Here is a 24,286-nt window from a genome sequence, read left to right on the forward strand (position 1 = left end):
GGTTTTGCAAATACAGGGGCTGAGAGGAGGCATCATGCTGAGTTGTGGGGGAGGGGCGGGGGGGTCATCTCATGAAATGAAGCACAACTGCGTTCTAGGTGTGGCCCTTTGGTGCAGACACCCAGAAAACCGACTTCTTCATGCTCAGAGTTACAGACCCACTGGACTCCTCCCTGAGACCACGGTTCCCAACCCTGGCTGCGGGATAGAATTGCAGGTCGTCACCTTATTAGGAGCTCCAGGCTGTCACCTGTCTGCTTTCAATCAGTTCCTTGATCCTTGTGCTTCATCTGTGACATCTTCTATGGGTCATTTTAGAACCAGCTCATTATACCCCAGCTTTTCTGGGGTGTAACTTGCACACACTAAAATCCAGCCATTGTTAAGTATGCAATTCTATGAGTCTTGACAAATGTACCCAATCGTGTCGCCACCTCCACAGTCAAGCTGGAGAATGTGTTCATCATTCCAGAACGCCCCCTCTCATCCCCCTCTCCCTCCACCTCACACCCATGTGTCTGCCAGCCACTGGTCTCCTTTCTGGCATTATAATTTTGCCTTTTCTAGCATTTCACACAAACAGCACCATCATAATATGTAGACTTCTGTGTCTGGCTTCTTTCACTCTGCATAATACTTTTGAGATTCATCTGTGCTGCGAGCATGTCAGCTGTTCCCTCTGTCGTGTTGCTATGTGGGGTTCTATTCTGTGCACGGAACACAATTCGTCCAAGGAATAGGTTTTACATGTGTTTACCCACACCTTAATTGGCTGGTTTTCGGAGGATGATGAATGGTGACGTAGAGTAACCTTTGGTAATATTGGCCTCTGAAGTACCTGGTAGTCCTCTTGGAAGCTGTGAATCCATCTCCTGGGCCTCTAGGCCTATGGACTTTCCAAAAGACTCACCTTAAAACTAACATGTAGACACCCTCAAGGTGTGTGCAGGGAAGAGCCCTGGGAGGGTGCCGGTGATGGAGGAGACACTGGGTGGGGACCTCCACTCCTCCCCTCTGCTGCTCACGTTCCCCCTGGAGCTTTCTCATTGGCTTCTACCACCAACATCACCACCATGCTGATCCCCTTGGAATATTCAATCAAGGATGACAACTTTTTATTAAGTATTAGATAGTTAACCCAAATATTCAAGAGAAGCAGAAGGAAATTATTTCAGAAAACATAAAAGAACAAAGATCTTGATCTAGTGCAAGCTTACAAAACCCAGGTTTCTGACCTGCCATTCTAGAAAAAGTAGGAAAGAATTTTCTTCCCAAAATTCTTTTTTCTTTTAAAATCTCGCATACATCTTCCTTCTCTCCTTCCACCTGCCCTCACACCTGCCCTCCTTTCCCCCAGACTATTTTAACTTCCCAATGCCTTTGCCTGGCTCTCTTACCTGCCAGAATCTTGTCTGTTGTGGGGCCAGATGGTTTCCAGCCACCATCTTGGTTTCTTGGTTGCTGGGTTCCAGCAACATGGTGTATTGTTGCAGATAAAAGCTAAAAAACCTTTTCTTAAATTCATGCTTTTTACTGACTTGAATCTCTTGTACCACCTAGGACCCACCCATTTCCAGTTTGAGGTATTCTCCTCATCCCCTATGCCTTTAATGCCTTTAACAGAGATGTGGTGACTGACCCAGTGGTGATCTAACCTCTTCCGCCTTAGGTTATCAGTGCCCCTTCCCTGGAATAGTCTGACTCACTGAGGTGAGGGCCCTCCGCCCTTTCCGCCCTCACCCAGGGAAGTGGCCTTTAAAAAAAGTCTATTGATTATAATCTCTCTGATTATGAGGTACCTATAATATGAATTGGCCAACACCCACAAACGGAAGGTTCAACCTCTCCCAATCCCATATTCACCTCTCTTACATATTTATTCTTTTTCACCTTGTTATTTTTGCATGTCTCACTTATATGGAATTTAAAAATTCTGTATGCACTGTTTACAAAGAGGGAAAAGATCTACCACTGCTAGGGTGGGAGAGGTATATTTTTTTTCTGAAAGAGTAAACTGTATGGTTGTCTCCTTTCCCATGTAAGAAGTTAATCTTGAAATTCAAATAGGGAAGGCCAGCTGCTTCTCAAGAACTTTTGTTTTCTAATGATCATAACCATCATACAAATGTTTCTTATTTTCCAGAGTTCATTGCCCAGCACACTGCAAAGACGAGCCATCCTACTGGGCTCCTGTGTTTGGAACTAACATCTATGCAGATGTGAGTATGCCAGCATTTTCCATGACCACCTCTCAAAGCATGCTAAGACCTTAGAAACCACGTTCCAAGGCCTGGATACCAGAAACCTGAGATCTCATTCCTGTGCTTCTAGCTAAATTTAGATCATTTATTTCTGCAACCCTACCCTTGTTTCCCCATTTATAGTGGTATTAGTACTTCCACTTATGTATGCTTATGAATGCAGATGCAGGTGTACCTCATGTTATGAAAGTGTTTTCATAGTTTGGTACATTGAATCCTGCTTCCCCATTCATGTGCATTTTTAATATGAAGGCTTTCACATATCACATATATCATTTCCCCAGATATTTAATAATCTTTCCAGCTCTCTGCTGCATTTATAGAACTGGTCCACTCTACTCACTGCACTTCTTTTTGGCTATATCTTCACTTAGCTAAAAGCACATGGAAGGTGCTACAAATTGGACTAATTTACTACTTGTTCATAACCACTCTTATTACACTGGAGTCCATTCTTCCACATTTTCTTACTAACTTTAACAAGGAACCTTTAGCTTGATTTTTCTGAGTGAATCTTCCAGGATATAGTCTGTTCTTTCCAGTTGCCCAGGGTTGATGGACATGGTGTCCCAAAGATGGGAATGTGGTCATAGCCCTGTGCACCAGGCTGTGTGATGTTCTTGCCAAGTTGCTTACCTCTCTGTAGAATTAGCCAGCTGGGCCTTTCAAGTCCAAGGAATTTTTGAGGCCTAACATTTCATGATTAGTTCAGCATCACTCATCCCCAGCTAACATTTTTACTCAACTCTTTTCCATCTTCATATTAATTGTTCTCTCCCACCCACCACCACAATCTTTGCCTCCCTCTGCTTCATTTGTTCCAAATTCCTATAAATATGAGGTCACTAAGTTCTGTAAAGTCAAAGCAACCTTCATGACTACCTTTTTTTTCCCCTCATCTTTTTTCTCTCCTTTTTTAAATGAATTTTTTCTTCTCAGAAGCCATTCAGCCGAAATTGAGTTTTAAAATTTTAATGAAGTAAAATAATGTCTATCAACTGTTATACCAAATGTTTGACCCAAAGCCTGCTATTAAAGATGGAGACTTTGATTTTAAGGACTTAAAAATAAAGGGATAGGCCAAATGATTCTAGCGAAATACAGAGAATAAAGCAGGTGTGACAATATTGCTATCTGAAAAGTGGAATTCAGGGTTAACCATACTGAATAGGACAACACAATTCATTGTGCAGTAGCACAAATGGTATAATTTATGAAGATAAGAGATCAAATCTGTACGCACCAAACAACATAGCAGCCTAAACATATAAAGTTTTTTTAAAAGGTTAGAAACGCAAGGAGAAATTGATGAAAATTAACAAAAATATAAAACTATCTTTTACTATGTTTTAGGTTCTTTAAAAACACCATTTCTAGGTATTATTGTCCCCATCTTAAAAGATAGTAAAGTGAGGCTTAGAATAACCTGCCTCCAAATCACATAGCTAATACAGAGCCACGATGAGATGCTGTGAGGTTATGTCTTGCTTTAGGTTCCTTTATTTCCCTACTGTACTCTGCTTTGTTTAAATGTACCTGCATTCATAATTACACTGATGTGAATGGGCACGTGAGTGAAGACCTGTATGCAGTCTTTAACTTGTTCACTAGGGTTTTGAGCTTTTAGAACCACAGTGCTCACCGCAGGGCTTGGCACATAATGATTGTTCAGTTAATGTCTGTTGAAGGAATAAATAAATAAAGATGCTACATTAATCAATGTTTAAATATTAAGCTCTTCAGAAAATAAAAGAAGGAAGGGAGAAAGAGAAAGAGGGGAGACAGGGAGAGGCGAGGGGAGGAGTAAGGAGAGAAGGAAAGGAGTTCTGTCCATCTCAGAGGTTCTTTCCTGGCCTTGGTTTCTAGGTCACTCTGTATTCTGGGAAATGACGATGCCTTTTGGAAAGTATCTGTTTAGCTAAGGGATTTATTTTGGGAGAGTTGTCTCCAGATCTTCGAAGGGCCTAATAGAGCCACCATTCCTCCTGCTCACCCATAGTGCATTACTTGGCAGCCCCTTCCCTCCGTGGTGAGCTGCCTACAGGAACAGCAGCAGGGTGTAGCCCAAAGAGCAAAGTCTTGGTCACAGATGCAAATTTAAGACCTGGTTGCGAGATGGTGGATGAGCCTTTCTCCTATTCGGAGCCTCAGTTTTCTTATCTCTCTTCCCTGTCTCCTTCAGCTGCTGGATAAGTTCTCACACTTGGGCATACATCAGAATCCCCCAGAGGGCTTGTTCAAACAGATTTCTGGGCCCCACCCCAGCATCTCTGACTCAGTGAGTCTGGAGGAGAGCCAGAGAATCTGCATTTCTGACAAGTTCCCAGACGATGCTGGTGCTGCTGGTCCGGGACGACAGTCCCTTGAGTGTTTTCAATAATGGTGACGGTGACAGTGATGATTATGGTGGTGCCCAGTTATCTTATTTACTAACATCTACTGAGTGCTGCCTGCAGCGAGCCTGCATTCAACCCCTGAGCTCATTGCATCTTCCACATAGTCCTCTTAGACTCTTCCTGGTCCCATGAGGAGTAATGGGCAGCTTGCTGGCTATGGAGGGCAGTCCTGGCTCAGCTGTTTGCCAGCTGAGTGATTTGGGGCAAGTCATTTAACCTCCTTGAACCTCTTTCCACTCCTCTGTTAAGAGAGGACAATAATACCTACCTTGCAGGATTATTGAGAGATTTCTCCATCACTGCACAGGGAAACTCATAGAACAGGGCCTGCCTTGGTAAATGCTCCTAAGTGTTACCTATGATGATCCCCCTTTTATATCAACAAAATAGGGGCTCTTGGGGTTAAAGCAGGTCATTCAAGGCCACCTAGCTGACAAGTGGTAGAGGCAGGATGGGTTCCAGCCTCACTGAGACCACATTTGTGGTGATGGCAGCAGTTAATAAGCATGCAGATGTTCGTGTTACTCGGGCCCTGAGGAGAGAAAGTGGACAACCTGTATCTTTATAGAAGCTTGCCTCATGAGGGGAGACACATCTGAGGAAGGGAGAGGAAGGGGAAGACACGGGTTTGCCCAACGTTGTGGTTGCGTGAAGAGGTGTGTGTTGATAACGGACAATAGCTGTGCCTATCTCGTGAGAAAGATCCGGCTGGCTGGGTGGTGTTCATACTCACGGCTGATGTCATCACAGAAAACTTTCTGTGCCACTGGTGTCCAGAATTCCTCTGGGGACCGGAGGCAAAGGACAGTCATGGAGGGCGCAAAACCAGAGCACCCCACCTTCCGGCAGTGTTTAGTTCAGAGGATGCGCCTCCCCAGGAAGGGCCTGCGCGAGGTGGGATCGGGGCCCTCCTGGCGCTGCCGTGGAAGTGGCCGCTCGGTCGGTGGAATGAGCCGCAGCCGAGAGGCGGGAGGACTCCCAGTTCGGCCCATGCACGGGGACAACCTGCACGTCTGCATGCACGCGGGGTTAGAGTGCCCCGGAGGCCCTGCCTCCTGATCCTCGGGTGCCTCACAGCCTTTGCAGAACTGGAAACTTACGGATCGTTTTTCTGAGATGATCGTTAAGAAGGCTTCCTCGTGCAGACTAGGCAACTGACTGTCCCCGCTTCCCTGGGCCTGAGGGGTCACCCACATTCGGCGCTAGCATCAGGGTCCTGCCCACCCTACAGGCTCCCAGAGCACTGCCTGCACCCCTGGGGCCTCCCAGATCCCCAGAGCCCACTTTGCTAAGGGACCTGCCCTCATCCGTTTATTTATCAGAGAAGCAAAGATGTGTCAGGGCAGGATCGGCCGTGGCCTTTGGTTCCTCACTTCGTCACAGGGGTGAGCACTCCCACGTCGTCGTTGGTGCGAATGCTCGCTTGGGCTCTCGGGCTCTGCCCTTTCCATAGCCCTCGGCATCCCCGGGAACAGGCTGGGAACAGGCCGTGTGGCCTCTGCTGCTGAGAGCCTTATTCTTCGTATGCAAAACCAGCGGCTTCTCGGGCAGGACCTGGTTCTGAAGGAGGGGGCAGGAGCCCACAGCCTGGACAGGGGTCCCTAAGAGGGACTGCCCAGGGCTCCCAACAGGCTGCAGGTTCAGAGCAGCCACGCGTGAGATTTCAAATCTGGATTTTCAAAGAGCCCACTTGAATGTGTTCACTCACGTCTGGTGTTAGGAACCTGCTCATGGGCTGCTTGTCCCATTCAAAGGGCGGTTTAGGGTACAAACTCCCTACTTCTACGTTCTGTGTCTGCAGACTTGGCCACTTCTGATGCCCCGTGTAAGTAGAATCATACAGGGTTCTTCTGCACCAGCCTACTCTCTTTAAGAAGGAGGTGCCGGCTGGGCTAACCAGTGGTTGGAACCTGAGTCACCCCCCAGGGGATTCCTGGGTCCCAGGCACTGTGCAGACAGGTGGCCTTGAGAGACAGCCAAGCCCAGACCCACCCTCCTGCCAAGTGACCATCACCTGGTGGGTGTTTGCACACTGGGGGCACGGCCAGCAGTGGCCTCACCTCCACTCCCTGCGTGGCACATGTATGGCACAAAGCATCCACCCCCATCTACCCTCGACACACATGGAGTCTGCAGGTAAAGCCCCCAGTCATGGCCACAGGTCACTCGGTCATGAATGAAGGCAGGGACTAGAGTCAGTCCTCCTACCCTGTAGACATCGGCCTGACTTTCTGTCTTCAAGTTGGCAGGTTGCTGAGCTGGACTGAGCAGCTCGCTCCATCAGCCTGGGTGAACACGTTATCGGATGTCACTGGGGCCACCCTCCTGGTGACTCTGTTTTCTGAATATTTGGAAGTCATCAAACTTTAAGGGACCTCATCCGTGGAACATGTTTGTAATAAGACCGTGATTAGAAGCTGTGTTGGTGTCTTAGGGCTGCTGGAATAAATGTCCACAGACTTAGGAACCTCATGGCCTAAAACACTACCTCCTTACTGTCCCACAGTCTGGAGGTCAGAAACCCAACACAGGCCTCCCCGAGCTCAGGTCAAGCTGTCGGCAGAGCTCCGTTCCTTCTGGAGCTTCCAGGAGAACCGGTGTTTTCCTGTCTTCCCCACTTTCCAGAGGCCGCCCACAGCCCCTGCTCGTGGCACCCCCTCCATCGGCAAAGCCAGCGGTGTGGTATGCTGTTTCTCTGACTCTGCTCCCTGTACCCCCCTCCTGGAAGGACCCTTGTGGTGACTCCTCACAAACTCCTCACTTGACTCAGTCACCTCTGTGGTGCCCTTTGGCCACCTGAGCTCACACGGTCCCAGGCTCCGGAGACGGGGATGTAGACACCGTTGGAGGCCAGTACTCTGCTGACCACAGAAGCATAGACTTTGCTCAACCAGAATCTCTGCTAAGCCACATTCTGCATGACCCTGGCCAAGTTCTTGAATCTTACAAACCCCATGCTTTCCGGCCTGTAAAATGGGAATAGTGGTACTCACCCATCCCATTGGAAGATGAAATGAGATCACAAGGCAGAGGCAGTCAGCCCAGGGCCTGGCACTGAAGAGGCTCGGAGTTAGGCATTAGGTCTACTGGGAAGGAGGCTGGTGGCCCCACAGATGGATCAGCTCAGCCCCTGTATGCAGCCCTGGCCACTCGTGAGAACCACCTGACCAGTGTGTAATTAAAATGCTGAAGCTCAGGCTTCCCCCACAGCAGCAGAATCCAGTGGGGTGGGGAATGGGGGGCCGGGTGCTGTCACCGAGTGAAGATGCGGCAGGTGGCTCTGGGTTGCAGTGAAGACTCACGCCCACTGCCAAGGCCAGGGCTGGATTTTATCTCAGGCTGGATGACAGGATCATGGAAGTGGCAGGAGAATGTACCTATGTGGTTCTTCACCTTGAGTGTGTCTCACATCACCTGGTCCTAGTCGGGGGCGATTCTGATTCAGCAGGTCAGGGGGACCAAGGACCAGCCACCCACCCCTGAATGAATCTCCCCAGTTTGAGAAAGCTTGATTAATTATTCCCAGACATTTCATCCTGAGGATCATTTTTCTCCTGGATAAGTAAAGACCCTAAATCAAAGTTTAACTCAAGGAAGAGTTTATTATCCAGAAATTCAACTACTCCATAATCTTGGAAAACAGCACATCCTGCCTCTACTTCAAAGCCAGTGGCTCCCTTGGCCCCTAGAATGAGCCTAAAATCCCTTGTGGTCCTCACAGCCCCACATGATGGGCTCTGTTCACCTCTCCCTCCTGTCTTGCCACACTCCACCTGACTCTCTGTATTCCAGCCACCCTGGCTGTCTTTCTGTTCCTGGGACATGACAAGTTCACTCTTACCCCAGGACCTTTGCACAGCCTGTTCCTAGGCTGCGGCCAATTCTTTTTTGTCATCCAGATATAAGCTCAAAAGTCACACCAAGAGCTGTCTTCCCTGATTAACTGTTTAAGAGGGTGCCTCCACCCAGTCATTTTATCTCATGAGCTGGTTTTTTCTTCACAGGCAGAGTTGCTTGTTTGTTTGCTTGTCAGGCTCCCTCAACTGCATGAAGGCAGTGTCTTTATTTTGTTCCCTGCTGGGTTTCCCTGCATCTAGCACAGTGCCTGGCACATAGTAGGTACTCAGAAAATACTTGCTGAATGAATGAATGAGTGCATGAATGAATGGTGCCAGGTTTCTCTGGAGAGACCCCTGAGAAATCAAGGTGGTGATGGGTATTTCCTAGGGGTAACTTGATCAATGCCCCTTCCCCAACCAGGCCACCAAGTACTGGCTGGCAGTGGCAGGGTCTTGCCTGAGAGCACAACATCCTTGACGTTGATCATAGCTCTTCTCGCGCTTTTAGAGTTCAAGCATCTGCAAGACGGCCGTGCATGCAGGAGTCATCAGGAACGAGAGCGGGGGCTACGTGGACGTGATGCCTGTGGATAAAAAGAAGACTTACGTGGGCTCACTCAGGAATGGAATCCAGTCTGAAAGGTAGGGCTGCGTTCTCTGGCTCTTGACACCCAAGGCCTGCCACGGGTGCTCCTGGGGCCCCTGGGAGGAAAGCCAATGACCTTGACCTTGAGAGTAGAACTCAGGTAGGCTTGCACTCATTCTCACCAGAATACCCAAGACGAGCCTGTTCTTTTCTCTTCTTTTCTGTTTTAAAGATAAGAATGCTTTTCTATGACAATATGTCTTTGTAGACAATTTAGAAGCATCCAATAAGCCCAGAGAAAAACCATCATCCATAGCCGATCACCTGGGGGAGTTGCTGTGAGATTTTTGGTGTGTCTCCCTCTGGCCCTTTCTCTGTGCGTGTATGAGTGTGAAACAAATAGGATCAAATTATGTTGACACGATGGTTCTCATTTGCAACATGGTATTATAGTTACATTCGTCACAGGAGTAAGGGCAGAGGGTCTGAGTCCAACAGACCAGGCTCTGCTTCTCACCAGCTTGGTGACCACGAGCCAGCCATTGATTTCCTTGCACCTCACTGTTCTCTCCTGTGATATGGGGTCAACAGTGGTCTTGGCCTCACAGAGTCACTGGAAGATTAATCCAGTGGCTGTTTGGTACCTGAGAGCAACAGGCCCTTGGTAGAGGAGAGTTTATTACTCTGTATTTTCACAGAACAGATTCTCTAGGCTGCTCCTAAAACCCACACCCCGTGTCACTGCTGGTGACCCCACGCCGTTGCATCCAGTGAGTGTACCACACCTCGCTTCCTGGTTGGGCAGTTCAGCACTCCTCCACCCTGGGGCAGGCGGGGGGCAATTGTCACCGTGATGACCATCCTCACAAAGGACTGTCTGAAACTGTCATGCTTGTTTCCTGAAATCCTTGGAAGTGACATTCTCAGATCAAAGACCAAGAGAACGTCTAAGGCTTTGGGTATTCCTTTCCAGAATGTTCTTCAGAAGGGGTCCCAGTACCACTTCAGGCTGCCAATCCATTTTCTGGAACATGCTATTCAGCCTCACATGTGTCCCTGTTGTCCATGGAAGCATGTCACAGGCCTTGCAGTCCAGGAATCCAGACTCCACGCCCAGGGTCTCCTCTTGAGACCCCCATGACCTCACACGAGGCACCAGCCTTTCCTGAGCTTCAGTTCCTGTATCGGTGAAATGGGACTGATGACTCATCTTCCCTGAGGGCAGATCCCCATTGGGAGTATATTTGTTCGTAGGGCTGCTGGGGCGAGGTACCCAGACAGCAGGGGGCTTATACCATAGACACTCATTACCTTGAGGTGCTGGAGGCTGGAAGTCCCAGATCAAGGTGTAGGCTGGGGATAGGGTAGGGGGGACTTCCTCCTGAGGCCTCCCTCCTGGGTGTGGAGACGGCCACCTTCTCCCTATATCCTGACATGGTCCTCTCTCTGTGTGCATCTGTGTCCTGCTCTCCTCTTCTAAGGACACCAATCAGATTGGATCAGGGTTCACCCTTGTGACCTCATTTTTAACTTCATTATCCCTTGAAAGATGCACTCCAAATAGGAGCACATTCTGAGGCACTGGAGGTTGGGACTTAGCCATAGGAATGGGCCAAGGGAGGACACAGTTGAGCCCATAGAAGAATGGAATGCTGAGATTTTATATTTGAGGGGCCTTCTTTCAAAAAAGAGCGTAAAATCAAGAACACAAAATGTGCCAGGCCCCTGGAAGCGTAGGCTTCCGTGGCCCCCCATCCTCCCAGGCTGCCTGGGAGCCTGAGGACAGCGCTGTCACAAAGACACCGCAGAGTGACGTGCAGATCCCCCGCCCCAGGGGCCCACACAGGAACTCTGCCCTGGGCCCCGATGCTGCAGCCAACAACTTCTGTGTCTTCTCCTGCAGCATGGGCAACTTTGGGAAAAGCTTAATGAAAGGAAATTCCATTGATTTAATGGGAGGGAAATGAGGCAGCTGATGAGGTGGAATTTCCCGGCCAGGCTGGAAAGAAGTCCCAGGACCCCCCCTCCTCTGAGCTCTCTATACCCCTGAAGAGGAACCGGTCATGCCGAGCAGCTTGGCCGGCCGGCCTCCGTACTCACTGCCTGGCTCCTCCCTGAGGACATCACAGTGGCTCCCTGAGGGCTGCCACACGGCTCAGTGTGCAGCCCCCAGAGGTGGGTGTCTGGGGAGAGCTGGGGACTGAGATGGGTCCCCAAAGTGGCTTCTTTCCCACTGTCACCCCCACCCCTCCAGACCCCAGTCGTTCTTTCTCTCTTCCTGAGGGACCCGCCCAAATTGCCACTATCATTATAAATATCTTCCAGGCACACTTTCCCAGGCCCAGAGGGGGCCGATGCCCACCACACTGTTCAGAGGTTCTAGTGAGTTTCTGCAGCATCTCCAGAGTTGAGATCCTGCTTCCCTTCCTCCTTGGATGCTCTCTTGTGCCTCAGTTTCCCCACCTATAAAGGGGAAGGTGATAGCACCTACCCCCCGGGGTAGTGGTAAGGCAGTGGATCTCAAACCCAACCCCACAGACCAGCAGAATCCAAATCAGCTGGGAGCTTGCTAGAAAAACAGATTCTGTGGTGCTCCCCAGACCTGCTGAGTCACAGGCTCCAGGACTAGGCTCTGGTGCACTCAGGAGGATGATATGAAGGTGGTTAAGTCCCTGGAACTTACAGGCACTGTGTGGGATTCTGATATTTTGCAATTAAGACTCATTTTTTCATTACATATTCATGGGGTTCCAGGACCAGTGCTGGGGTCCACGAGCAGCCAGATGACAGAGTCCATCCTGCAGACACAAAAGGGAAGGACTAGGCCAGGAGGGCGTGGGGGGTCTGATGACATTTAGACATCTGCTCCACTGCTTGCCAGCTGGGTGTCCTCGGGCACGATGAATCCAGTGGCCCTTATTGTTATGTTATACCTTATAAGGTCTGCTGCACACCTCAAGGCGCTGTGGTTCTTACACACAGGGCCAAGCGACTTGTGCATGAGAAATAGTCTGTATGGATTGTCTTTCAGGACGAGGGGGAAAGCACCTTGCAGGAACCCCCGCTTTTATCCTTGTATCTGTCCTACCAATGTGCACCCACTATCAGGGATCATATACTTGGCAAGCCCACACGATGTCCCAGGCACTGGGATCCAGCAGGGAAAATGTAGCCTACCCTCTGCCCATATGGGGTGTGTCATCCAGTGGGGGTACAGATGATGAGACAAATAAGCCCTGCAGCTGTGGGGTCCCAGGCATCACTGTTAGGGAGGGAGGTGCAGGCAGCTGAGCATGTGAAGCAGGGCCCCACCTCACTATCTGGAGGCTCCTCCTTGGTGACATGGCTCCAGCCATGCGCTACCCGCCCCTTGTTCAGATGGGATCTTGGCAGCCCTCTGCACAGAGACCAGAACTGAGAAATCTCCCCGGAGCCTGTTCCCATTAGGGACTGTGGGAACGAAGCCTGGGGCTGGAGGGGCCTTTCTCTCCAACCTCTGCCGGTATCCTAGAGTAGGTCATAGTCGGTCCCAAGGGAGTTGTGGATGCTAGACACTCTGGGACCCATTCGCAGCAAACTTCATTCCAAATTTAGGGAATCCTTCAATCAATCACACAAAGAAGAGCCTCCTGAATAGAATTCTCAGCACATGGGCCAAAAACTGCTGCAAAGCAGCTTTGGTTTAGCAGTGGTCTTTTTCTAGAAGAGGATTTCCTAAGAGTTTTGAAAAATGAGTGTGCAGAACTGTGACACTGTGAGAGGACTGGAATCTTCTATCTCACACACATGCCTGCAAAGGATAGCAGAGGAAAGGAAAGGTGTCAGGAAGAGCTTTTGACATTGGGACTGGCGTTTCCCTGTATATTCTCATAAAGAAGCTGGACATCTGGATGAATATTGGTTTAGGAATTTGTCCTAGACCAGGACTAATTTTTTTTTAAACTGATTTCACAAGGATATTGGGAAATAGACCAATGATGACAGATAGCATTCTTGGTCACTTTGTTTTAGCAAATACAAGCCATATACAGAGGTCAATGGTATCTATGTGGATGGACTTCCATCCAAAAGTGGACTATTCAGGTAGCATTTGTGGGGCAGCTTCTGTGCCAGGCATTGTCCTCCTGGGATACATCCAGGACACACTTGAGCCACATAGTTTCTAGTGGACACAGTAAAAAAGAAACAGAAGGGAAATTTTAGGATTTATTTGATTTAATCCAGTGTATCAAAAGTGTCATCATTTTAACATGTATTAATAGGAAATTATTGATAAATATTTTTTTTAATAAATAAGACCTTGGAGATCTAGTGTGTATGGCACACACGCAGCACATGTTTGGGTGAGCCCCATTTCAAGTGCTCAGAAGCCACTGTGACTGTCGGGACTCGTAAGCGTTGGGTGTCTGATAACCACTCAATGCATACAGAAACTCTGAGAAATAGAGACTTAATGGTTGTTGTTTCCAGGTATCATGCGCTCTGCACCCTCCCTCAAGCCAGCTGGACCAAGGCTGGGTGTCAGGTTCCCTCTGCTGTGCAAATGGGTGGGTTCCCCCTCCCCGTCCTCTAGGATCTATACATGCTATAGCTCATCTCATTCCCCCAGCAGCCCCAGGAGGTGGGGGACCCCAGTTATCCCCACTTTATCAATAAGGAAAGGGAAGCACAGAGAGGTTAAGTGACTTGTTCAAAGTCACCCAGCTGACAAGCCATAGAGCTGAGACTTGAACCCACGCCGCCTGCCGCAGCACCTATGCCCTTCACCAGCACACATGACTCCCACCATAGATAGGTCCCTGAGCCTGGGGACAGGCCCTGCCTAGGAGTGGCCGGTGAGCCTACAGTGCTAGGGTACACTTGTTTCTATCTTTAAAAGTATTTATTAGAAAAGAAATACAAACTTACTATTTAAATACTAAGTCCAGGGGGTAGAAAATAAGAGTCCCCTATAGCTGCCCTGTTAACCTCTGTTAATTGGTCATTTATAGCTTTCTAGGCCTTTCCCCCCGGTGCACATACAACACGCATAAAAATCAAAACGGAGATCATGTTACACTGTTCTAGATTCTTACCCCTAAAGAATACTTTTATATTTCATGAAATAGGGGAAGGATTTTGATGGGGTTTGGGCTTCTGTGGGGTAGTGCGTTCATCCCTGTGTGTGTACCGCCATGTGCCAGGCACACTGTCCTCTCCCCGAGGGGAGCACAGGGTTTAAACCACGTAGGAAGGACGATGTTTGCCTCTCAGCATCCTGGAGCTCCTGCTGGATGCCCGCACCGACCGCGGGCTTGACGGGAACGAGCTCCCGCCCTCTTCCCACTGCCCCTAAGGAGTGGATGCTTCCACGAACAGATGTGGGAGCGGGCTCAGAAATGGACTAACCACAGTCCTGCAGTAAGCACTGAAGCCGCATCTGTCTGACTCTTGAATTCTCTGAAAGATCAGTAAATGGATGAGACCTTGGGAGAATAGGGTTCGAATCCTCAAAACAAACAAAATGCATACACAACATACCAACGTGTACACACACATGCATATGTACATATTACATGCACATGTGTACATAGAAATGATATTTCTTTAAAGATTTTTATGTATTTATTCATGAGAAACACAGAGAGACAGAGACACAGGCAGAGGGAGAAGCAGGCTCCCTGCAGGATCACGTCCTGAGCCCGCTGGTGTCCCTAGAAATGATATTTCTTAATCATAAAAAAGAAATCACACACTTAAAAAGCCAGAAGGGCAGTCCTGTGTTCCTTTCCTACTGTCCTTTTGACGCTGGGTTCCGTGACTCTGTGGAGCGAGCTGCCAACTGGTGGGTAAGCCCGCGGTCCCTCCCAGGACAGGCCGCCCCGCGCCCGGAACTGCCTGCTGTGCTGTCATGCAGCTTGTGTCGTGTGGCGCCACGTGCCCACTGGTCCCTCCCTGAGTGATCCTCGCCCACAGCCCTAGGATGCAGTGGGATGTTTGCAGCTCCTCTCGGGCCTGCGGCCTCCCCCTCCCACTGGGACCTGGCTGAGCTGATGTCGTCCTCAGATGTGGCGCGCCACAGCCCGACTGCCCAGGATAATGGTTGGGGGCCTCGACACACCGGGGTCCCCATCCTGGCTGCGCCCAGAACCGGTATTCGATTTGGGACAAATTGCATCATCTCTCAGAGCCTCAGTTCCTTTTCTGTAAGCGGCAAGAACCTTAGAGGTCTTGTAGGGTGGCCAAGAGGGACACGCGGGGTGAGATTATGCAATGACCTAGGTGGCATCCTGCGGGCAGTACAGGTGGCCAGAGCTGCTGGCCCCCAGAGGTGTGTTCCCACCAAGGGGCAGGGTAAGCGATCAGCACAAGGCTGCGAACCCCTCACCAGGGCTGAGTTGTGACCCCCGCAGACTGCAGACCCTGGACATTTCCTAGAGCTCCCTTGTCACAGCTCAGCCCAAACAGATGAGCGCTCTGTGTGCCCCAAGTCAGCTAGAGCCCCACCCCCAACACCGCAGGCTTCCTGGCCACGCTGGTGGTGCTCCCCAGCTCTGCAAGGGACTTCTGTGTGGCCTTTCTCTTCCTCCCTCCCTTCCCCCCTCCTTTCCTTCCTTCCTTTTTTATATTTAAAATGAGCGAAACCTCAAGAAATCATTTTAATTTTAAAATGATTCTAAGAAATTAATTTTAAGGGATTAAAACCTTAATTCTAAGAAATGTCAAAATAATTTTAAGAGATGGCTACCACTGAACCTCCCACACCCAGAAACGACCAGTGCAAACATGCTGGTGTGTTTCCTTCCAGATTTTTTTCTGCTCACAAACACCTTATTGCTTGTTTTTGTTTTAACCTAGAGGGATCAGACACCCTGTATTGGTAGGTTAACTGTCTTTTTTCAATCAGCAGCAGCTTGTGAATGTTCTCCCGAGCCACGTCCCAGGTAGCCACACCATCGTGTCAGTGGCTGCACACTATTCCCTTGTGTGGACAGACCACCGCTTGACAGACATCCAAGCTGTTTCCTTTCTCTTTTCTGTGATAAACAACACGGCAGAGAACATCTTTGCACAAGCCTGTGTACTTTCCCAACAGTGTCTTAAGATAACTTCCTTTTGGCAGATTAGTCACCAGAACTCCTCTCTCTCTCTCTCAGCAGGGCAGCACTTCTTGCTCTGGGTTAGGCCTGCCCCCAGTGGCTTCCATGGTGGCAAGAATGAAAGCTGTTCCCCTTACCACCCAAGGTCACAGCTGATGCAGCCCTTGCCTGTCCCTCCAGCCTCTCATTGCGTTGTTCCTCCTCATTACCCTTCACACACTGGCCTCTCCATTCCAGGGACACATTGAGACCAGGGGCCTTTGCACCTGTTGTCACCTGACTCTGAAACCGCCCCCCCCCCCCCGCCCAGCCCCTGCAGCTGCCATGTATTCCTGTGACAGGGGCCCCCTTGTCATTCAGCTGCTGCCTCCTCACGATGCTCGGTCCCATACCCCGCATCCCTCACCTCTGCCCTGCTCTGATCCCATCTCCCAGGGCCTGTCACTGTCTGAGACGATCTCTTACAGGTAATTTGCTGTTATCTCCCACCCCCAGTCTAAGGTCCGTGAAAGCAGGAACCTCCCCAGTCCTGCTAACCCCATGTCCCCAACCCCGTGCCTGGCACCTAGTAGGTGCTCAGCTGCACACCGGCTGAATGGCAAATTGCTGAGTTCAGAAATTTATTCAGAACTCACTGAGGAAAAAAAAAAAAAAAGAACTCACTGAGGGATTTTTTTGATACATTTTATGAAAATGGTTTAAACCCTTTACTAAAATTGTTCAATACCTTCTATGAAAATTGCCCAGAAATGCTGTGCCAATTGACACTCCCTCCTCCTACATATGGGAGTTACAACTAATCCAAGGAGAGAATCGGGATAGGAGGGTGAGGTTTAGGACTAGGGGGCAGGGAGGCCAGTTTGCATTGAATCAATCACACCCACTCTTCCTCAAATACACAGCTGCTGACTTAGCAGGACTGGGGCTCAGTCAGTGTTTGAGGCACAAACAAATGGGGACCCACCTGGAAGGCTTTCCTGAGTGGCCCAGACCTGCAGGAATTCTTTGCCTGAGACAGTGGATGAGCCTGACACTTGTCACATTGACACCCTCGGCGGCGTCAGCACTCTGGTCTGATGTGATACATCAGGCCCCAGTCAGCAGGGCCTGCTCTTGCCTCCGAGGTGGATGGCTTGCTCACTGGGGATGCTTGGTAGATCCAGGCAAGACGTCCAGGTACCTCGGGGCACTTGTCTGGACAACAGCCTGAATGCCCCTCTTGTCCCTGGGTTGTTTAGGGCCCTGTGTGGGGGGAGAAACCACGGCCTCATCTATAGATTTTTACAGAAGCAAGTCGAAGGCACAGACCTTGGTATTTTTACCAGCGTGGCTTGCCCACCTTGAGGGATAACTGAGAGCCTTGAGGCTCTGGGTGGTTCTCCCAGACTGTTCATTTGGGCAGAGAATCTGGGGAAATCTTGCAGCCCAGAGGCCCGAGGAGGGCCCTGGAACCTGAGCTTTCCAGAAACCAGCAGGGCAGCTGGGGTAACCCCAGCCCCAGCTCGGTCACCCTCTCTGTCCACAGTCTGGTGGGGAGCTGCTGGCAGGGAGGCCGGAGTTCTGCTCTGTCTGGACTCCTGGCTCTCCCTCACAGCCCCATCTCGCCAAGTGTTCCCATCTGATACGTGTTTCAAAAGTTCAGTCCCAGGGTAGCCAAGAGCACGGAGCTGCCATGAGGGAGGGGGAAGATCCCCAGGAATCCACCGGATCCCCTGCTTCCTGAGGATTGCTGCCCTTACCAAGCAGTCTGAGAGGGCGAGGGCCATCTGTCTGGTCTGATGGTTTCCAGTCTGGGTCCCTTTCAGCTGGAGGGGAGACTCTGCTGGAAATCAGGCTTCAGTCCTGGCTGGGCTGTTAATCTTATGTTCAAATTCATTCATAATGAGCAAAATGCAAGTTAAAACTCTGTTTGGATGCCATGCCCTACTTTTGAATGGCTGAGCACCAAAAGCTGGATGCCACGCTGTGCTGGCGAGCTCATGGGCTGGACCGGCTGCCTCAAGTGTTGATAGGACTTGTCCATTGGTGGAGCCATCACAGAGGGCAGTCTAGCAAGCTGTCCAGGTTGGTCCTGGGATGCCCAATTCCCCTCCTCGGAGCTTATCCGCAGGTGCTCTCAGACTTGTGTAGAAAGTCCCAGGGACAAGCTAGCACTCCTTGGCGGGTGTTTGCAAGAGCAAAATATTACGAGCTACTAAATCTCCATTTATAGGGATTTGGTTTGCTGTCATTGGGATACTTTAATATAATAGAATACTGTGCCGCTGAATATAAAGCACGGGGGGCTCTTTGTGAACAGCAGCCCACCACAAGCTGTGTGACACACAAGGGCCAACAAGAATGTGGAACCCCTGCAAGCCCTTCGCGTGCTCCCGGCAGGGAGGCAAAATGGGGCAGCTGCCTCGGGAAATAGTTTGGCAGCTTTTTAAAAAGGCAAACATACATTTAACGTATGGACTCAGCAGTGCCACTCCTCGATCTGTATTCAAAAGAAAAATGTGTCCGTACAAGCACATGTCCACACACATTCACAGCAGCATTTCTCATAGTAGCCGGAAGTGGAAAGAATCTACATACCTATCAACTGGGGAATAGATAAAGAAAATGTGGCCTATCCCTGTGATGGAATATTATTCAGTCACAAAAGGGAGTCAAGTACAGATCACGCTACCACACTGAGGGATGAGCCTCACACACCTCCTGCCGGGCGAAAGGAAGCCAGGTGCACACGGCCGAGTATGGCATGATTCCGTTTACGTGAGATGTCCACATCTGTAGGGACAGGAGTTGCCAGGGTCTGTGGGAGGGGAACTGATTAAAACTGGACGCAGACGATCTTTTGGGGTGATTATGATGATCCAAAAGTGGTCGTGGTTGCACAACCCTATAAAATCACTAAAAAAAAAAAAAATCACTGGATTGTATATACTTAGGGTGAATTTCATGGCATGTTATACCTCAGTGGAGCTGGGTTTTGCTTTGTTCTAATTAATTTATTTATATTAATTAACATAATTTATAATGATTAACATAAATAATATGATTATAAATTATAATTTATAATAATTAACATAAATAATTTATATTAATTAACACACTGGTGGAGGAGGGACAGAGAGAGAAAAAAAATCTCAAGCAGACTGCCTGCTGAGCATGGAGCCCCGAGACGGCCCTGAGATCATGACCGCTCAAACAACTGAACCACCCAGGCGCCCCATCAGTAGAGCTGGGAGGTTTTTTTGTTTTTGTTTTTGTTTTTTTAAAAAAAGTTTTGTTAGCTGAAGGATTTAACTGCTGCCCTGAGAGTGGCTGTTACTAGCTGTGTGACCTTGGGAAAGTCCTTGCTTTCTACTGTTTCTGTCTTCTCACCTGCCAAACAAGGCCACTAAGGGCACCCCCCCCCCCCAGGAAGGTGAAAGGGCGGGAAGAGAGCGCTTCGCAGCGTTGAGCCGAGGGGGCCGCTCTGTTTTAGTAGCGGGCGTCGTCGCTGTCACGGTGCCATCCTGCCAGCCCGCCACATGGCCACCAGAGGAGCCTGCAGGTGGCAGCCCACACCAGGCGGAAGGCTCAGAGGCCGGAGGGGCGCTCAGTTCAGACGGATCGGGGCTGGGGTTCCCGGAGTTCAAGACCAGAGCTCCCCGCCCTGCCTGACCCAGATTCAGACCCAGGCCCCGGGAGGAGAATGGGATCTGCCAGCTGTTCCTGGGCGCACGCAGCAGCTGTGTTTGCAGCAGCTGCGGGGAGGTGGCCCTCGGCCACAGTTCCCCACCTGGGGCACAGGGGCGCCCGGCTCTCCCTTCCCCGAGCTAGTCTCTGTAGAAGGCCCTCCAGATCCTTCAGTAATACGCCCTCTGCCTTCTTTTTCAGCCTGAGGACCCCTCGAGACGGAAAGGCCTTCCGGATCTTTGCCGTCAGGCAGTGAATTTCCAGCGCCGGGGAGAAGGGGGCGTGCGTCTTCAAGAGGGCTTCAGGGTTTTGCTTTTTATTATTATTTTGTCATTTGGGAGGGGGGTGGGCTGGGGATATAGAGAGGCAGGAAACTTCCTTTGAATGGCGTTCAGTGTCACACCCTTTGTGCCTTTGCCTCGAACCACACGGAGAAGCAGCGTCCTTGGGGGCCCGCTGGACAGCTGGTGACAGCTGAAGCCCGGAGGTCCCCATCGGCGCGCCCACTCTGCACGGATGGTCACCAAGGTGCTCCTCCCCAGTGCTCCTCCGTGGGTGGGAGAGAGTTTCAGGCCCCCGGAGCTGGCAGATGTGGAGCTCACGCAGGGAGGCACGCAGGGGCGGGAGGAGGCATAATGAACACCCGAAGGGCGAGTTTCAAGAATGGAATAGAAGGTGGCTATTTAAAAACTTTGAAAACACAGTCTGTCCCTACCAGTGCAATAAAATGGGGTTAATGTTTGCTGGTCAGACAAATGGGCTGGAACCAGGGGGCTGGGGAGGTGAGGCCGGGGCCCTGCCCTGGCACCTGTCCCTGCCGGCACCCCGCCTCCCGCAGGCTGGATCTGTAGACAGCAGTGCTGGTTTATTTAGAGTTCCACGGTAACGCCGGAGATTTACCATGTCTTTGTCCTTCCCTTTGTCCACGTGGCCCGTCTATTTGCTTCCGTGACCTTTGGTCTCATTGAGGACAAATGAACCAGGATCCTTTCTTTGCCCCCCACCCGTGTGGCTCCTGGCCCAGCCCAGACTGGTTTGTGCATCACGTTCCCCACCAGGGTCTTCGCTTTGCAAGTGGTTCTCTTGGCAGCCCACTTTTTTTTTTTTAAACTTAGTATCAGTTGGTTCCACTGAGGTGTCTAAGAACAGCCAAAGGAGGGCTGTTTTGTTGCTGCTTTTAAAAAGTGACAATTAAATATGCAGATTCCCCGATCCATCCGATGACCTAGTTTTTAGCAGTGGGAGGAATGGATTCCTTGGTACATTCCTCGCCCAGGTTAGCAGCTCTGGGAAGAGGAACAGTTTGTGGTTATGAAACCATCCTGCGGTGTAATAGCAAGAGACGGTAACACTCTAGAAAGATTTCTCTTCCTGTTTTTGTGGAACAGCCCTTGCCAAATGCTCCTCGGGCTCTGAGGAGTGCGGTGCTCTCTGGCTTCCACTTTACAAAAGTTCTTCATAAGCCCAGACCAAAACCCACAGTGAAATAAAATACCTTTTTGTAAATAGCATTGCTTTGCAGAAGGTAAAATTCCACCCTCCACCAGCAGGCTGGCCAATCTATCACTTCTGTGAACGCCGGTTTTAAATTTTAAGTTCATTCTTCATCAAAATATTGCAAAGGCAAAGGAACTAGCAGGCAGTTTTTTTAAAAAAAAACAAACGAAGCAAAACTAAGATGATCCGGACAAGGAAGTCTACCAGGGGGAGTAAGCTGGTGTGTTGTTGAGAGCACCCCTACTTCGTGCACACGCTGGAGGTAAACAGCTTCCCTCCTCCACCTTTGGGGAGCTGCTATAAGCAGTGCAACTCGTAGCCCAACAGAGCTGAAACTAGCAGAGCTGTTTTTCCTTCGTGCATTGTGGGCTCATAGTAATTCGTAGGTTTTGACAATTTGACCCCAAATGTCAGAGCATAAGAATTTGGTTGGCCTGACAGTTATGTGTCTAGTTATAGCCAAAGATCTGAGTACTGGGAAACTTCTGGATTCTAGGTGTTGTGCTGCTGGACTCTCCATCAGACTTCGCTCTGCCACCAACCTTCTGTGGCCTGTGGCTTTGTTGAGACTACAGGGTTGGGTTTTTAGAATTCGAGACAGTCCAGGGGCTCTTCCCATGGGTTTGCTGTGGAAGCATCCTACCCAAGGGAGAATCTGAAACATCTGGTGCTAGTGGACCCCATCCACTATTTTAAAATTGATTTCCCCGACTGGCGAATGCCTCAGTAACTGGCTGGCCCAATGGGATAGGCAATCCTCACCCAGAACCGGAACTTGCTCTCCTTTTTGTACTCACGAACATTTTGAAACTGGAATCGTTTGTCTTCCGAGAATGGAAACAAGGCAGCAAAGTCTAAGCCCCTATAATCAGAGGCCACCTCTCACTTTGCGTGTTAACGAGACCCACCGTGCCATTGGCACGGAACCCACAGAAAGATGACAAATCAGGCCAACAGTGTTGCTGGGTCTCCTGCCTCCAAAATAAAAAGTTCTCATTTCCTTCAGATTTTTGCCCTATCATGTTCTGAGTTTTTATATTGTCTGTAGGCTCACTCAGCCCGCAGCTTACATGTGTGCTTTTTTCTATGAAAAATGATGTATTTTACTACTTCCTATGTACAAAAGTTTATTGTAAATTTTGTGTGTGTGTGCTTTGCATGAACGGGGGCCACGTTGCTGTTGTTTCAATAAAACTGGTTTGATTTCTAAAGTGTTTCTGTGACGTATCTCTTCTGGACAAATTTGAACAGTTTGTGAAATGTTTAACAACCTCCTCGAAGGCTCTTGGCTCTTGTCAACACCACTTCTACTAAGTGTGTCGCATGTAGGCAGGGAGATGCTGAAGGCTGCAGTATTTTCTGGAGCCTCCGGGAAACCTCCACCTGATAAGTGGGAAGAAACAAAGCGACGTCACAGAAAGTGTGCAAACTTCGTGTAGATGGGGTGGGGTGGGGGGCTCATCAAAAATGCAGATTCTGAGGGCACCTGGGTGGCTCTGTCAGCCGAGTGTCTGACTTTTGATTTCGGCTCAGGTCATGATCTCAGGGTTGTGAGATCGAGCCTTGCATCAGGCTCCGTGCTGGGCATGGAGTCTGCTTGAGATTCTCTCTCTCCCTCTCCCTCCGCCCCTCCCCCACTCACACACTATTTTTCTCCTAAAAAAAAAAAAAAGACAAAAAGAATACAGATTCTGGTCCTGCAGCTCTAGGCTGGGGCCTGAGAACCTGTCTTTCTCATGAACTCCTAGTGACATGCATGCTGCTGGTCCCTGAGAGCATACTGTAGGTGCCAGCTAGAGGCTGCTCCAGCGGCCCCAACAAAGCACCATAGACTTGGTGGTTTACACAACACAGATTTATTATCTCCCAGTTTAGGAGGCTGAAATCCAAGATCAAGGTGGCAGCAGGGTCGGTTTCTCCCGAGGTATCTGTCCTTGCTAGCTCGGGGCCACCTTCTCCCTGAGTCCTGTGCTCTGTTTTTGTTTTTTTTTTAAGATTTATTTACTTATTTATTATTTATGATAGAGAGAGAGAGAGAGGCAGAGACACAGGAGGAGGGAGAAGCAGGCTCCATGCCGAGAGCCCGATGAGGAACTCGATCCCGGGACTCCAGGATGGCGCCCTGGGCCAAAGGCAGGTGCCAAACCACTGAGCCACCCAGGGATTCCCCGCTGTGCTCTGTGCGTCCCTAGTCCTACTGGATCAAGGGCCTCGCCCGTATGATCCCATTTAACCTTAATTAACTAACCCCTTAGAGGTCTCGTCTCCAAATACAGTCATATTGGGAGTCAGGGCTTCGACATATGAACTTGGGGAGGAGGGAGCATCAGCCCCTTTTGGTGATTGCTGTCATGTGTCCTTGTGTGTCCCAATCTGCCATAGTCATGGGAGAGTTTCGGGGGCTTGACTGATCTTTCATTTCTCTGTCAATGCTTTTGCTTTTGTGTTCTCAGTCCCCTGATATGTTCTTTCCACTGATAGTGGGGATAGCTTTCCTCTGTAAAATGTTGATTTAAAAATAATATATGAGCACTTGTGCGGCTGGATTGCAAAAATCGTGGACATTGGATAATAACTAATGCCCGGCAAACACTGGTTTATGACAAGAGCATGGCCAAGTCTGTAGAGATGACCCCGCTGGCAGCTCCCCACAGGGCACTGGGGAGCCTCCCCTGCCACCACCATCCCCAGATCTACAGTCTCTTCCTCCTGCATCCAGAAGTTCTGACATCCCACGATGTCACCGTCCTGTGCTCACCCCCTAAGCTCCCAACATGTAAAAGTGGTAGCATCGGCTGGGGAAGGTGGCAGCCACAAGGCAGGGGCTGGCTTCCTCCTCACAGAATCCACTGGAGACGAGGCAGAGAGTATTGCAAGTTCATGCTGAGGCTGTGGTGCCTGCAGCCCAAGCTGCTGACATGGGTTGCTCAGTGCCAGGTGACACAGTGACTGCGAACAAGCA

General features: G+C 49.9%; 1 protein-coding gene across 1 annotated transcript in view; it reads left to right on the plus strand.

The window, feature by feature from the left end:
• CRISPLD2 (cysteine rich secretory protein LCCL domain containing 2) overlaps positions 1-22,535 on the plus strand; it is a 64,221-nt gene extending 41,686 nt beyond the window's left edge. Inside the window, exons 13-15 of the mRNA XM_055306041.1 lie at positions 2,144-2,219; positions 9,005-9,138; positions 20,029-22,535. Coding sequence (XP_055162016.1) covers positions 2,144-2,219; positions 9,005-9,138; positions 20,029-20,083 — 265 coding nt within the window. The 3' untranslated portion in view covers positions 20,084-22,535. The remainder of the gene's footprint in view (positions 1-2,143; positions 2,220-9,004; positions 9,139-20,028) is intronic.
• The last annotated feature ends 1,751 nt before the right edge of the window (positions 22,536-24,286 follow it).

Source organism: Nyctereutes procyonoides, unplaced genomic scaffold (assembly GCF_905146905.1).
Source record: "Nyctereutes procyonoides isolate TBG_1078 unplaced genomic scaffold, NYPRO_anot_genome, whole genome shotgun sequence".
Taxonomy (NCBI): domain Eukaryota; kingdom Metazoa; phylum Chordata; class Mammalia; order Carnivora; family Canidae; genus Nyctereutes; species Nyctereutes procyonoides.